Here is a 16913-nt window from a genome sequence, read left to right on the forward strand (position 1 = left end):
CCTCAGCCAATCCGAGCTCACATCGCTAGACCAATAGCTTATATGGTAGTCATCCGTTCGCGGATGTAACTACCCTCGCCCGACGAGCAGCAGTTCCGTCTCCGCCAGCAGAATAAGAAATCGCCAGCACCACGAAACCACCTAGACTTGACGTCTTTCATGCCACCCGGGACCACGCGCTGCTTCGGCCGTGGATTCTGGTGCTGGAACTCCTAGTACGGCTCGTGAGATGGGACTTTAATTTCCTCCCTAATACTGATGTCTAAGAAGAAGAACTTTTCAGAAGGTAGTCTCACGCAGAGATTTACTAATGTTGTTTTCCAAGAACTTCAAGTTGTCAAATAAGTCATTGCTTTATTTTCAAGAATTATGTTTTTTATTTGTTTTGAACTGCTAATGGAGCACAGAACTTACGTTTGTGAACATTGATTGTGTCAATAAACTGATTTGTGAGTGTAATCACTGACTTACTGTAAAAGTGCCGCAAGCTGGGCTACTTCACTACCAACCTGTCTGCTTGATTAATGAGACAATCTGTTTCAGGAGTCTGTCGCAATAGCTACTGCAAAGTGAGTTTGTGCAAATTCTACTGTTTTTTGGCGAAAGGACAATTAAACGTGTCAACAAGAGAAATGTAGCCGTTATGCGTAAAAGAGGAAAGATTAACAACTTACACAAAAATAAATCGCCAATTCTGTTGCAGTTTTGGAAGGATCCCTGTAATCCGTAGTATTTTAATAGTGAACTACTGGAATGAAAGCTCACCAAAGGATCTTCTTCCGCCCGCATCTCGTGGTCGTGCGGTAGCGTTCTCGCTTCCCACGCCCGGGTTCCCGGGTTCGATTCCCGGCGGGGTCAGGGATTTTCTCTGCCTCGTGATGGCTGGGTGTTGTGTGCTGTCCTTAGGTTAGTTAGGTTTAAGTAGTTCTAAGTTCTAGGGGACTTATGACCACAGCAGTTGAGTCCCATAGTGCTCAGAGCCATTTGAACCATTTTTTGAAAGGATCTTCTTCCTGTTCTTCATCTGATAAATATAAAAATAATATGAGTGTGCTCTTCACACAGAGTGATGCGTATATGTCAGATGCAGGTTACTCACCTTACCCATGTATGAGAACTGCGGACCTCCATGATACCACCTGCTAATGAAGTGTGTTTCACGGCGTCTCTGTGTACAGCCAACCATTCACGAAATTGCTGTCTGCTTACTGAGCCACCTGGATGCAAATGTTGCGCGGACTACACAGGGAATGGGTACAAGCGCTTGGAATGTAACGTACGCCACTCTCGTGTTTGTGGAATATCGAGCCGATGACTGATGCTCCGCGATACTGGTGGTGAGACTCCGTTGTACCACCGCAGAACGTCTACTCTTTCCTCATCTGACTGGACGGCCTCCTGTTCCGATGTTACATGTATACTGGATAGTGTTCCAGATTTATGCAACGATCGAAAAAGCCCTGGAAATACCCTGGCACAGGTGGTTCGTCGACCAGGCGAAAGTCCATGGTACTTTCTAACAGTTGCACGGGCACTGCCATTACAGTACCTGTACACAACATGTGTCTGTATTCTGCCCGGGTGAACATATGCGCATGTTGGTACGCAGAGGTACCATGGGTTTGCTCAGTTAAACGACACTCAAGCACGACACGCGCACGTCCTCACAACTGCGCACGGATCGAACCCACGGCTGCACAATGGGCACGCTTGCAGCTACACCTACATCTACATGGACACTCTGCAAACCACATTTAAGTGCCTGGCAGAGGGTTCATCGAACTACCTTCGCAATTCTCTATTATTCCAATCTCGTATAGCGAGCGGGAAGAATGAACACCTATATCTTTCCGTACGACCTCTGATTTCCCTTATTTTATCGTGGTCATCGTTCCTCCCTATGTAGGTCGGTGTCAACAAAATATTTTCGCATTCGGAGGAGAAAGTTGGTGATTGGAATATCGTGAGAAGATTCCGTCGCAACGAAAACCGCCTTTCTTTTAATGATTTCCAGCCCAAATCCTGTATCATTTCTGTGACACTCTCTCCCACATTTCACGATAATACGAAACGTGCTGCCTTTCTTTGACCTTTTTCGATGTACTCCGGCAGTCCTGTCTCGTAAGGATCCCACACCGCGCAGCAGTATTCTAAAAGAGGATGGACAAGCGTAGTGTAGGCAGTCTGCTTATTAGGACTGTTACATTTTCTAAGTGTTCTGCGAATAAAACGCAATCTTTGGTTAGCCTTCCCCACAACATTTTCTATGTGTTCCTTCCAATTTAAGTTGTTCGTAATTGTAATATATAGGTATTTAGTTGAATTTGTGGCATTTAAATTTGACTGATTTATCGTGTAACTGAAGTTTAACGAGTTCCTTTTAGCACTCATGTGGATGACCTCCCACTTTTCGTTATTTAGGGTCAACTGCCACTTTTCGCACAATTCAGATATCTTTTCTAAATCGTTTTGCAGTTCGTTTTGATCTTCTGATGATTTTATTAGTCGATAAACGACAGCGTCATCTGCAAACAACCGAAGACGGCTGCTCAGATTGTCTCCCAAATCGATTATATAGACAAGGAACAGCAAAGGGCCTATAGCACTACCTTGGGGAACGCCAGAAATCACTTCCTTTTTACTCGACGACTTTCCGTCAGTTACTACGAACTGTGGCCTCTCTGACAGGAAATCACAAATCCAGTCACATAACTGAGACGATATTCTATAAGCACGCAATTTCACTACGAGCCGCTTGTGCGGTACAGTGTCAAAAGCCTTCCGGAAATCCAGAAATACGGAATCGATCTGAAATCCTTTGTCAATAGCACTCAACACTTCAAGTGAATAAAGAGATAGTTGCGTTTTACAGAAACGATGTTTTCTAAACCCATGTTGACTGCGTGTCAATAACCAGTTTTCTTCAAGGTAATTCATAATGTTCGAACACAATATATGTTCCGAAATCCTGCAGTATATCGACGTTAACGATATGGGCCTGTAATTTAGTGTATTACTCCTACTACCTTTCTTGAATATTGGTGTGACCTGTGCAACTTTCCAGTCTTTGGGTACGGGTCTTTCGTCGAGCGAACGGTTGTATATGATTGTTAAGTATGGAGCTAATGCATCAGCATACTCCGAAATGAACCTAATTGGGTATACGCCCTGGACCTGAAGACTTGCTTTTATTAAGTGACTTAAGTTACTTCACTACTCCGAGGATATTTACTTCTACGTTACTCTTGTTGGCAGCTGTTCTCGATTCGAATTCTGGAGTATTTACTTCGTCTTCTTTTGCGAAGGCATTTCGGAAGGCTGTGTTTAGTAACTCTGCTTTGGCAGCACTGTCTTCGATACTATCTCCATTGCTATCGCGCAGAGAAGGCATTAATTGTTTCTTGCCGCTAACTTACTTCACATACGACCAGAATCTCTTCGGATTTTCTGCCAGGTTTCGAGACAAAGTTTCGTTGTGGAAACTGTTATAGGCATCTCGCATCGAAATCCGCCCTAAATTTCGAGCTTCTGTAAAAGATTGCCAATCTTGGGGATTTTGCATCTGTTTAAATTTGGCATGTTTGTTTCGTTGTTTCTGCAACAGAGTTCTAACCCGTTTTGTGTATGAAGGAGTTTCAGCTCCGTCGTTTGTTAATTTATTTGGTATGAATCTCTCAATTGCTGCCGATACTATTTCTTTGAATTTAAGCTACATCTGGTCTAGATTTACATTATTGGTTTGGAATGAGTGGAGAATGTCTCTTAGGAAGGCCTCAGTGCGACATAAAAGTGCTTCCATCTCTTGGAGAACCACCACACCTCTTTTAGGGTCGATCAGTCATCTGCCCCACCATTATTCTCTACACCAGAGTCCCTACACAGTGTTTTGGTAAGTAATAATTCACACTTGTCTTCATATCCATTCATGGATGTGTGTAGTCTTCAATCTGCTGCAGTTCATAAGGATCTAAAATCGGACATCACCTCACAAATTATGTGACATTTCTCACGAATAACACTGTATACGAGGGATATTCGGAAAGTAGGTTCTGATCGGTCAGAAATGGAAACTACTGCGAAAATCTAATAAAGATTTGCACAGATGTGTTCGACAGTGTCTCTAGTATGCCTGTCGGTTGCCTCACTTCGCTCTTTTCAGTTCAGAGCGCATGGTATGCAAATAAAGATGCGTAGAAAATAGTGTCTCCCGTCAAGCATGAGGTCCTGGTGAGAGATTTGGCCTGATGTTATGTGCAGCCCACATTACAGAACTGTCATACGTTTCGTACTTCGTGACAATTCTCGGTTTCAATCTTCAGCGGATACAAAATGCCCCTGCAGCGTTTTCGGTGGGAAGTGTTTGATCACCTGCACTACAGCCCGTAATTGCCTCCCTCTGTGTTGCATCTCTGCTCACCTTAACTACTGGCTATGGAGACAACATTTTCGCCCACACAACGAGCTATACATGAGCGCAGAGAATTGGCGGGAAGCACAGGCGGCTGCCTTCTATGACGAGGGTATTGGAAAGTTGGTACAACGCTACGACAAATGTCTAAGTCGGAGTGGTGACTATGCAGAGCAGTGACTGGAAGCTGTAGCTATCTGTTGTACATAAAATACGAGGGTCACTCCAAAAGAAATGCACACTATTTTTTTTAATCCATGTTTTATTCTACATGTTTGAAAGTTTTACAGTGTGTAGATACATCCTTTAGGAACAATATTTTCATTTCTCCACGTAATTTCCATCCTTCTCAACTGCCTAACGCCATCTTGGAACCAGCCCCTGTATACCCGCATGGTAAAATTCTGGACGAACCTGTTGCAGCCACTGTTCGGCATCGTGCACAAGGCAGTATTCATCTTCAAACCTTGTTCCACGAAGAGTGTCTTTCAGTTTCCAAAGAGATGATAGCCACATGGAGCCAGGTCAGGACTGTAATGCGAGTGTTTCAGTGTTGTCCATCCGAGTTTTGTGATCGCTTCCATGGTTTTTTGACTGACATGTGGACGTGCATTGTCGTGCAACAGCAAAAGATCCTGCTTTTGCTGATGTGGTCAAACACGACTCAGTCGAACTTGAAGTTTCTTCAGTGTCGTCACATATGCATCAGAATTTATGGTTGTTCCACTTGGCATGATGTCCACAAGCAAGACTCCTTCGGAATCGAAAAACACAGTAGCCATAACTTTTCCAGCATAATGTGTGGTTTTGATTTTTTTTTCTTGGGTGAATTTGCATGATGCCACTCTATTGACTGCCTCTTCGTCTATGGTGAAAAGTGATGCAGCCATGTTTCATCACCTGTCACAATTCTTGCAAGAAAGTCATCTCCACCATTCTCGTACTGTTCCAAAAGTTCACTGCATACCGTTTTTCTTGTTTCTTTGTGAGCCACTGTCAACATCCTGGGAACCCACCTGGCACAAACCTTTTTTAAGGCCAACACATTCAGTATCCTGCAAACACTTCCTTCCCCTATCCCAACGTAGCATGACAATTCGTTCACTGTGATGCGTCTGTCTGCGGTCACCAATTCGTTAACTCTCTGCACATTGTCTGGAGTGTGTGCAGTACGAGGCCTACCGCTGCGAGGACAATCTTCAATATTGCCGTGCCCACTTTCATCACGTAACCTGCTTGCCCACCGACTAACTGCACTGCGATCGACAGCAGCATCTTCATACACCTTTTTCAACCTCTTGTGGATGTTTCCCACTGTCTCGTTTTCACAACACAGGAATTCTATGACAGCACGTTGATTCTGACGAACGTCAAGTGTAGCAGCCATCTTGAAGACATGCTGTGACGGCGCCAATCACGGGAACAGGCTGAACTAAGTTTGATAACAAGCGGGAAGGATGTATCTACACACTGTAAAACTTTCACACATGCAGAATGAAAACTGTGTTTTTACAAAAATAGTGTGCATTTCTTTTGGAGTGACCCTCGTAATTTCTGATTATCACAGTGATTTCCATTTCGCGATCAATCTGAACTTACTTTCCAAATAGCCCTAAGTATAAGGCTATCAGCAACATCGAATTTAGAGGATGTGCAGGGTGCAACCAGTCGTGTATACATGAAAATATAGAGGACTGTTTGATATAAAATAAATGACTGGGGTTATGAAAATATATTTTTTTCTAAATGTTGACTGTACTCCTGGCATACTGTGGAGCAACTAGCAGTAAGTTAGGACGTCTGATGCAGTGTTCCGGCCAGACCCCAAGATACACGTTGCGCCCTGTTAAGGACGACATTGTTCTCCGAGTGTCCTGTGTGTATGGTGTACCCTGTGAATGTGGCAGCATGTACATTGGACAGGCAATTCGCACGGTTGCGGAGAGTTGTACTGAAAACAAGCGCCATATAAAACAAAGGGAGCTTGACAAGTCGGCCATACCGGAGCATTGCCTAGAAAACGGACATAAAATACAGTTCGAAAATACAAAAGTGTTGGCTCATGCATCTACATATTGGGGCTCCGTTATAAAGGAAGGGGCCGAGATTCGCTTAAACAACAACAGTTTCAACAGAGACCAGGGGTACACACTCAGCAGGGCATGGGGGCGGGCGTTGGACATCGAAAGACAGCAGAGACAGATGCGCGACGCGGGAGCGGCGGTTTCAAACGTGGCGCCTGCCCCTGGCGCCACCTGACGTCACCGGTGGCGCCACGGGCGACAGCTCCGCCAGCTGCCCGGCTCGACTTACGCGCGCGCGCCACATTGGATCGATCTGATTGGCTGCTGATGATGTCATCATGCCTACATAAGCGAGAGACCGTAACAGCCCCGCTCCAACCCCCCCCCCCCCCCCCAAATTCTATAAGTCCCTCCAGATCCTTGAGCGTCATGCACTCCGCCTCGCCTTCCGTATACGCCTCCCGTCCCCCACGCGGATCCTCTATGACCTCATTCCTTTCCCCCATCTGCTCCTGTTCCTCGAACATATCCGCACACTCTACACCTCCCGCCGCCTTGATCCCCCTCACCCCCTGGTTGCTCCTCTCCTCTCCCATCCCCGCCCCCTGCCACGCCTTCACTGTTGTGTCCTCCCTACCCTCCATCTCTACACCCTTCATCTCCTTTCCCGTGGTGGCTTCCATCAACTTCCCCTCCCGGCTCTCGGATGATGCCCTCTCTCCCTCCATGTATCCCTCCTATCAACTCTGATCCTCACGTCCCCCTCCTTTCTTCCATCCTTTTCTTGGCTCCCTCTCCCCCCTTTCATCCTCTTTTTTCCCCACCTACCCTCTCTCTGCCACCCTTTTCTCCCCCAAGTCCTTTTGCATTTCCCTCCTCTGCCTTTTCCCATTCCCTCTCGTGTCTGCCCTGCCCCCCCCCCCCCCTTATGAGTCCTCTCCCTCCTTTTGTTCCCCCCCTTTCGTTTTTCCTCTCCTCCCTCCTGGTTTTCCCCTTCATCTGTCCAGGTCCACCCCCCCCCCCCCCCCAATCTTCCCTCTTCTATGGTGTGTCCTCTTTGTGCCGACATTTTAGTGCAGTGTTTACAGCGAGTGTTCAGTGTTGTGTGTGTTTTCCGAAGTGTTGCGAACGGCCATCATACTGTCGCTGGGTGTAATTTTATATCTCTTGCGTACGGAAACCAGGCTGTCGCCATGTTTTTTAATTGCCTGTCTACTATGTTACCTGTCTGCATCCTGTGTATTTTATTCGCTTTGCCAACCCTTTGCTTTATGTTTTAACTTTCCACAATTTTCCGCCGTTTTACAATTTAAGTCCCCGTTTTATCGCCTGCTTTTATTGTTTCTTAACTTCTCCTTACGTTTTAAAAAGTCTGTAGGCTGCAGGGCAGCGTAATAAGCTGCTGCCAGCCCGCCCCCTTCGGGGGGAATCGAAATACAATAAAGGAAAAAAAAACAGCCCCGGTAGTCAGTGAACTCCTGACGACGATGGCGGAGATCGCCGTCGAAAGTTCGAGCATGATATTCGAATTGACGCGGCTGGAAAACCGAGAACGTTTTACTCATGTTAATAAACATTTTGTCACGCACGTGCTACACCACAACGCGGCGCACTGCAAGCGGGTACTCACGTCGTGGACGGTGAAGTCGTCCATCTGGGCGACGTCTCGCAGCCGCTCTATCTCGGCGAGGCAGAGCCGCGGGTTGTCGTGGAAGAGCAGGCCGCCGCGGCGGATGCTGAACTCTGGGTCGGGCCCCCTGCGGTCCCAGTCCCACAGCGCCTGCAGGTTGTCGTTGCTCATCACCACCAGCGCCGGCTTGTCCGCAGAGTCACCGCCGTGGATCACCCGTAGGCTGCGCAGGAAGTCCAGCGACCGCAGCCCGAACGAGCGCGTCACCTGCGCACAGCCACAGACCGCTCCCACACTGCCTGCGGGTCGACACGTAGCACGACAGCACAGTGGCTAACTAAAGAACTTTCCGCAGTACTGACCTTCTAATTTTAAGTAATGGAATAATTTTTATATAATATACAGGATGTATCAAAAACAGCGTTGCCACAAGTCTCCCCAAGTGAAATTCCCTGCTATTTCCCTGATTTCCAGACTAGTTTTAGCATTTTAGGTGCATTGTGCTACCACCCACTGCCAGGTACTGCATATCAGCGACCTCAATAGTCATTATACACCGTAAGAGAGCAGAATGGGGCGCTCCGCGGAACTCACTGACTTCGAACGTGGTCAGGTGATCCGGTGTCACTTGTATCATACGTCTGAAAGCGAGATTTCCACACTCATAAACATCCCTAGGTCCACTGTTCCCGATGTGAAGTGGAAACTTGGAGGGCCACGTACAGCGCAAATGCATACAGGCCGATCTCGTCTGTTGACTGACAGAGACCATCGACAGTTGAAGAGTGACGTAATGTGTAATAGGCAGACATCTATCCAGACCATCACACAGGAATTCCAAACTGCATCAGGATCCACTGCAAGTACTATGACAGTTAGGCGGAAGATGAGAAAACTTGGATTTCATGGTCGAGCGGCTGCTCATAAGCCACACATCACGCCGGTAAATGCCAAACGACGCCTCGCTTGGTTTAAGGAGGGTAAACACTGGATGACTGAACAGTGGAAAAACATTGTGTGGAGTGACGAATGATGGTACAAAATCTGGCGATCCGATGGCAGGGTGTGGGTAATGCGAATTCCCGGTGAACATCATGTGCCTGCCACATCATGTGCCACATCATGTGTAGTGCCACCAGTAGAATTCGGAGGCGGTGGTGTTATGGTGTGGTCCTGTTTTTCATGGAGGGGTCTTACACCCCTTGTTGTTTCGCGTGGCACTACCACAGCACAGGTCTACATTGATGTCTTAAGCAGCATTTTGCTTTCCACTGTTGAAGAGCAATTCGGGGATGGCGTCTGCATCTTTCAACAGGATCGAGTTGCTGTTCATAATGCACGGCCTGTGGCGCAGTGGTTACACGACAATAACATCCCTGTAACGGACTGGAATGCACAGAGTCCTGACCTAAATCCTACAGAACATCTTTCTGATGTTTTGGAACGCCGACTTCGTGTCAGGCCTCACTCATCGACATCGACACCTCTCCTCAGTGCAGCATTCCGTGAAGAATGGGCTGCCATTCCCCAAGAAACCTTCCAGCACTTGATTGAACGTATGACTGCCAGAATGGAAGCTGTCATGAAGGCTAAGGGTGGGCCTACACCGTATTGAATTGCAGCATTAGCGATGGGGGGCGCCACGAACTTGTAAGTCATTTTGAGCCAGGTCTCCGGATACTTTTGATCAGACAGTGCAAGATGACAAAAACGTGTGAAGACTTCTGTATTCATCCCATTTGTGAGCAAAAACATTAAGTACTAAAATCAACATCGTTTGTAATGAAATGTTGTTAGATGGAGAAAGCAAGACAAATGATATATGTATTTCATTAAACCCACTGTTGATATTTTATTTCAATACAACAAAAACTATTTGGTACCAAAAATACGCATTTTCTTGGAGTCGCAATATAGGTTTACAATACCTTCACTGATTTCAGAAATAACCTCAGAAAAAAGTAGACCTCTTGAAAGAAATGTATAATGTACCCGCTAGGTATAAGCAGCAGCGTGTGCCCACTTCAGTTCTCGTAAAAATGGCGTCGAGACAACAGAAAGCGTTTTTTGTGCTACGTTCTGCGCACTGTGGGCCAGTAATAACTGTTCGGCGTAATTTTCGTACTGGGTATGGTGTGGATCCTCCTATAGCACAGAGCATTAGACGATGGCATGAACACTTGCCAGAAACAGGTTGTTTGTGTAACAATTCTCAGAAGAAGGATACAAAAGGCAAATCCTGGAAAGCCCAATTGCAAGTAAGATACAATAAGATAGAGATTAAATCAAGGAGAAATAGGAGTGAGAGGGGTAAGGTGGGTGAGCTGCTCTGCCAGAACGCAGTTGAAGATCCCTAGAGTGTGGTACACGCTGGCATACGCACCCTCTGCATCCCACCAGCACCACCTCAGGGTCAGCACTCACAGGATGATAAAATTTTAGGGAAAATAAAACATTAAAAACGGAAAACATAAAATAAGGGTAATAAAGAGATAGGAGTGGTAGGGGCCCAGCCAGATCACCAAGCGAGGGCCACCGATGGTCCCCTGGGTCAGAGCAGGCGGGTAGAAACCACCTTCGTGGGTCAAACGTAACAACAGGTCAGTCACTTTGACGTCTTCTGCTAGTACCACAGGTAATTTGCCAGGAATGTTAAGAGATCGCCGCAAAGCAGCCAAATTTGGGGAGTCTGGTAGGATGTGGGTCACCGTCAGGCAGGCACCACATCAGCAATAGGGCGGGTCTCACGTCGGAGAATGTGGGCTTGGGTCAGCTAAGTGTGGCCAATGCGTAGCCAACAAAGGACAGTGCATTCCCTGAGAGAAGCGCGAAGGGAAGACTGCACGTGGTCTTGGAGTGCTTTATTGCCCTCAGTTTGTTTGGTGAGTCCAGAGCAGACCATTGCGAGTTCCGGAACTCCAAGTATTGATGGCGTACAGTCGACCAAAGAGTCTAGTTCTGGGATCCCCGTTGCCAAAATCGGCATTCTGGTGGCCAACTATGACAAGCGGTCGGCATTTTCATTCCCTGAGATCACAACATGTCCAGCAGTCCAAACAAAGCGGTCCAGGACAGAAAAATGATCCTGGATAGTAATGACTAATGTGTGACAGGGTGACACTGGTCTATAGCCTGAAGATTTCTCAGGCAGTCGCTGCAGATGAGAAGCATCTTGCGAGGGTAAGAACGAGCGTGACTAAGGAATCGTTTGGTGGTGGCTAGTTCATCAGTGAAGAAGCTATTTTAGGCAGACATCTTCTACAGGGTGCCTCCGGTAGGATGATACAACCTTTCAAAGATGGTAGCACCATTTCGTGATAGGGGGTCCTGAAATGAGAAGATATTGAAACGTCCCCTTTTTTAACAATTATACACGACTGTCCTTAAACTGACACACAATATTTTTAGCGCAACGCAATCTGACTTTCAATAATCCCTACAAAAGAATGGCCCTGACTAACATTAAACTATACCTTTCACAAATCACTTACCTCACAAAAATCTTGGTTACTCGAACTACTGCAATACAGCGAGCGCCACTACTGGCAGCTAAATAAAAGATTCAAACTACTGAAGGCACTAACTACTGACAGGCATAGTTAGCAAATGAAAGATTTTAATAGAGAACAAACAATGTACAGTATTTACCTCAATAGTCATAATATATATAGCAGTTCATGACAAATTTCAAAACTCCGCCATCTCTGTCCCCACATCGACCACTGCTGGCGGCTCACCTCCAACTGCGCAACGCTACGCGCTGTTCACATCCAGCTGCCGCTGCCCAACACTACAATGGCAGACAACAATGCAAACTAGCCACAGACTGCACACAGCACAGCCAGTGATTTTCGTACAGAGCGCTACGTAACGTTGCCAATAAGAAAACAGAAACAGCCTACTTACAATATCATCAATAGTCTCCTGATGATAATAAAGTCCAAATAGAAATTTCTTTAATAATTTCAGTTATACACCCAACCTCCACAGGGGACCATAATGATATAACTGAATACGATGGATGTATCTGATGTCAGTGACGTCCAGCGCTGAGACTCCAAGTTGGGTCGTTGTCTTTTGAGAAACGCTAAGGTCTGAGCTGTAGTCACACACGTGTGCAGCCCCTGCACAGTGGAAGCTTGGATAGGTAGTGCTTTGCCTTGAGGTGAACACTGGTCTCTTAGATAAGTGTGAATAGAAATTTGGATGTCGGTAGTGTAGAGTGTTACTTTGACGCTACCGTTGATCACCAGGATGCGTCTGGATGGATGGTTGGTGTAGGTATTGTATAAAACACTACCTTGTGACGACTGCTCATCAGCCAACACCAGAGCATACTACCAATTCCTTGAAAGCCGATGATCTGGTTGTTATCACACAAGTAAAGAGGTTCGAGGAAGTAGGAGTGAAACGAAGAAAAAACGTGTTACACCTCATGTCTGAATATTATGAAGAGAACTTCCTCAAGTCAAACTCATTGAAGACACAAGTTAGCGCTTTCCACCCTCTCTCGAAACAAGCAAACACAACGCTAAACGCCGCCTGGAATGGTAACGCAGCCTGGAACACACAGGCAAACCAACGTACCTAGGTGCCATGCTGGGCAGATCAAGCGTGAGAAGACGAGCTAAAAGGTTGCCACTAGGAACAATATCTACAGGAAAACAGCGAATAGTGAATCGTGAGTCATACGCTCCAGATCCGCACATTCCCTCTCTTTCGAAGACTGCATTTAAACAGGTTTGTGCGGGCCGTAGTGCTCCACGCAGCCGGTACCCACTGCACGCACCGCGCAACGAAATATTACTACGGGGCTGAGGCCGCGGGCACTGTTGCTCATGGGGAACCACGTAGAGGTGGGAGTGCGTGGAAGTCTTTTGTCCTTTCTTGTTTAAGACAAAACTGTGTTTACTGCTTGAAATTATACACCGAAGCGCCAAAGAAACTGGTATAGGCATGCGTATTCAAATACAGACATATGTAAACAAACAGAATACGGCGCTGCGGTCGGCAAAGCCTGTATAAGACGACAAGTGTCTGGCGCAGTTGTTAGATCGATTATTGCAGCTACAATGCAGGTTATCAAGATTTAAGTGAGTTTGAAGGTGGTGTTACAGTCGGCGCACGAGCGATGGACACATCATCTCCTTGGTAGCGATAAATTGTGGATTTTCCTGTATGACCGTTTCACAAGTGTACCGTGCATATAAGGAATCCAGTAAAACATCAAATCTCCGACATTGCTGCGGCCAGGAAAAGATCATGCAAGAATGGGACCAAAGACGACTGCACTATTCAGCTTGACAGAAATGCAGCCATTCCGCAAATTGCTGCAGATTTCAATGCTGGGCCATCAACAAGTGTCAGCGTGCGAACCATTCAACACAACAGCATCGATATAGGCTTTCGGAGCTGAAGGCCCACTCGTGTACCCTTGATGACTGCGCGACGCAAAGATTTACGCCTCGTCTGGGACCGTCAACATCGACATTAGACTGTTGATCGGACGAGTCTCGTTCCAAATTGTATCTACCGAATGGACGTGTACGGGTATGGAGACAACCTCATGAATCCATAGACCCTGCATGTCAGCAGGGGACTGTTCAAGCTAGGCTCTGTAATGGTGTGTGGCGTGTGCAGTTGGGAGTGATATGGGAGCCCTGATACATGCAGATACGACTCTGACAGGTGACACGAACGTAAGCATCCAGTCTGATCACATGCGTCCATTCATGTCCATTGTGCTTTCCGATGGCCTTGGGAAAATCCAGAAAGACAATGCAACACCCCACATCCAGCAGGACAATGCGACACCCCACACGTCCAGAATTGCTACAGAGTGGCTCGAGGAACACTCTTCCGAGCTTAAACATTTCCGTTAGCCACCCAACTCCCCAGACATGAACATTATTGAGCATATCTAGGGTGCCTTGCAGCCTGCTGTTCAGAAGAGATCTCCATCTGCTGGTAGCCCTACGGATTTATGTACAGCCATGCATGATTCATGGTGTCAGTTCTCTCCAGCACTACATCAGATACTAGCTGCGTCCATATCACGTCTTGTTGTGCCACTTCTGCGTCGTCGCGGGGTCCTACACGATATTAGGCAGGTGTACCAGTTTCTTTGGCTCTTCAGCGTAATCAACAGCCAGTAAATTGGATAGATTACAGAGATAAATGTCCCGGAGATCCATATTCCACATACCGGTACTCGCTGCTGTCAACAGGCGAAACGCACAGCAAATGTGATGGATGAAGGCCGTGCCCAGTTACCGAGAGAACCACGCCGCGGCTCGGATCGGCATGTTTCATTCGCAAACGCTCCCTGATGTTCGCGAAAATGCTGCAAAGCTTACGTACGACCCGTTGTCGCTTTTGTTCCACTCTCGTTGCCAGACGTCCACCCATTAGGCGTTTAATTTCCGCGCGGTATTTTATCCTGTAACTTCCCTGAATTCACTGTGTCGTCCCTTCTTCAGCCAGTAGGATATCGGCTCGACATTTGATGGCTATGTCGACTGGAAAGACACCCAACACCACACACAGTGCCTCTACTGAGGTGGAGCAGAATGTGCCTGACAGTCTCAGCGTCGCATTCCTCTGTCTGCATCTCTGACTTATCCCCTTCATCGCAGGGACGAGTCCACGTGTCCATACACTGCCATGCCAAAAACGTCAATACATGCCTAAATGACAGATGCGACTACAGAATGCATGAAATTCACACCACTTGGTTAGCTACGTAAACCAGCCAGATTGTGAGGTCTTGAACGTGGAGAATTGAACATGAGCACACAGACGAATTTAAAGAGACATAAATCGTGCAACAGATTCCTTAGTACCGAGCTAAATAATCCCCTGAAGTACTGCCATGCCTCAGGAGAGATGCCCACGGGCAATACATCCAGCTGGAAGATTTGGAGCCGGCCGGGGTGGCAGAGCGATTCTAGGCGCTTCAGTCTGGAACCGCGCGACCGCTACTATCGCAGCTTCGAATCCTCCATCGGGCATGGATGTGTGTGATGTCCTTAGGTTAGTCGGGTTTAAGTACTTCTAAGTTCTAGGGCACTGATGACCTCACATGTTAAGTCCCATAGTGCTCAGAGCCATTTGAACCATTTGAAGATTTGGAGAACTCTGCATCGCATTAGAAAGGGTGCAGCGCCAGTCGGGACAAATCTAATTAAATGAGGCCTCAAAGACGAAGGGGGCAAGTGCTCGTATAGTTAAGTTTGTTGAGCGCAGACATTTCGTGGACTGACCACAAGGCTTGTCACCAGTCCATCTGGTCTCGCTCAGGGAGAAAGGTAGAGCGCACACATTAAATTAAGTTAATAATTTTGACTTAACATTCGGGTTGTTCGTAAAATTACATTCAATTTGATATGTCACTCGAACTTATTGAAGAATTATCTCAAAAATCGTTATAATTAATCTTTAATTATAGCATCTCAAATTAATTTCCCCCAAAGATTTGAGATCGTCGTCGGCTTGCCTAACCAGCGGACTAGGCTTTCGTGGAGGTGGATAATTTTCAAGATCCAAAATGATACCGCAATGTCGCGAATATCGGCAGAGAATAGCCAGGCATTAGCTTCAAATTGTTGGAAGTGAGGTCCGCCAGTTATGCAAAACACCGTGTTTCTCAGTACCCAAACATGTTTCGGCACCACTGTGCCATCATCAGTGGGTTTTCGTTTTTATTTATTCTGCAATGTGAACATTTTTGTTAAACGATTATAAAATTATGTGCATTTTTAGTTCAAACAACATATCTTTTCTTGTTGTAAATACCTTTAAATTTGGTATGCATGAATTTTCTGGATCACTTGTGAGTTAATTACTGTAATTGTGCTGTAATTAAGACACAAGTGATCGAGAAAATTCATGCACACCAAATGTAAAGGTATTTACAAAAAAAAGATATGTTGTTTGAACTAAAAATGCACATAATTTTATAATCATTTAACAAAAATGTTCACATTGCAGAATAAACGAAAACGAAAACCCACTGATGATGGCACAGTGGTGCCGAAACATGTTCGGGTACTGAGAAACACGGTGTTTTGCATAACTGGCGGACCTCACATCCAACAATTTTAACTGCAAACACGGCCAATACAAGGAGCTGCAAATCAAAATGATGGCCATTAGCTTCAAATTCGGGGTACGGCTACTCGGCGCGGAAGGAAACACGAGGGACCGTCGTTTCCGCAGAATTCCTGCCACAGTAAGAACACCGACCTCTGAGCCGAGCGGCTCTGACCACTACACAGGGGTGCTAATGGCAACTGCCTCGCCGTTTAGGTTGGCTTTACGCGCCTCTTCTCGTGGGCGGAAGCTTACGTTGCCGAGGACTCCTCGCGAGAGGCGGCAAGGAAAGGCAGTTGTTACAAGTGGACTGAGTGAAACGGAAGTGAACAGCTACAACGCTCGTCAGTTAGTGGTCAACCGCCATCTTGGCGTCGGTGATCAAGTTTAGTACACCAGTTTCCGCCATTGTCGGTCCACTAGAGAGTAAGTTTCCTCGGCTGCCACGTTCAGTGGCGTCCGCGGTTATGCTGGATATCGTTCGGCACGCTGTAGACTGGGGCCTGTTTAAGATCGTGCCCTGCCCGAGCACGCCTTACCTACCTTGCCTGTAGTCAACGTTCTTCCTGATTTCTCTCTTCGGATTCTCACATACACTACTGGTCATTAAAATTGCTACACCACGAAGATGACGTGCTACAGACGCCAAATTTAACCGACAGGAAGATGCTGTGATATGCAAATGATTTGCTTTTCAGAGCATTCACACAAGGGCGGTGCATGTGGCGACACCTAGAACGTACTGACATGTGGAAAGTTT

General features: G+C 46.6%; 1 protein-coding gene across 1 annotated transcript in view; it reads right to left on the bottom strand.

Moving 5' to 3' along the window:
• The window catches only part of LOC126209871 (insulin receptor-related protein-like), a 190574-nt gene that overhangs the window by 114323 nt on the left and 59338 nt on the right, over positions 1-16913 (bottom strand). Inside the window, exon 6 of the mRNA XM_049938996.1 lies at positions 8063-8329. Coding sequence (XP_049794953.1) covers positions 8063-8329 — 267 coding nt within the window. The remainder of the gene's footprint in view (positions 1-8062; positions 8330-16913) is intronic.

Source organism: Schistocerca nitens, chromosome 10 (assembly GCF_023898315.1).
Source record: "Schistocerca nitens isolate TAMUIC-IGC-003100 chromosome 10, iqSchNite1.1, whole genome shotgun sequence".
NCBI lineage: Eukaryota > Metazoa > Arthropoda > Insecta > Orthoptera > Acrididae > Schistocerca > Schistocerca nitens.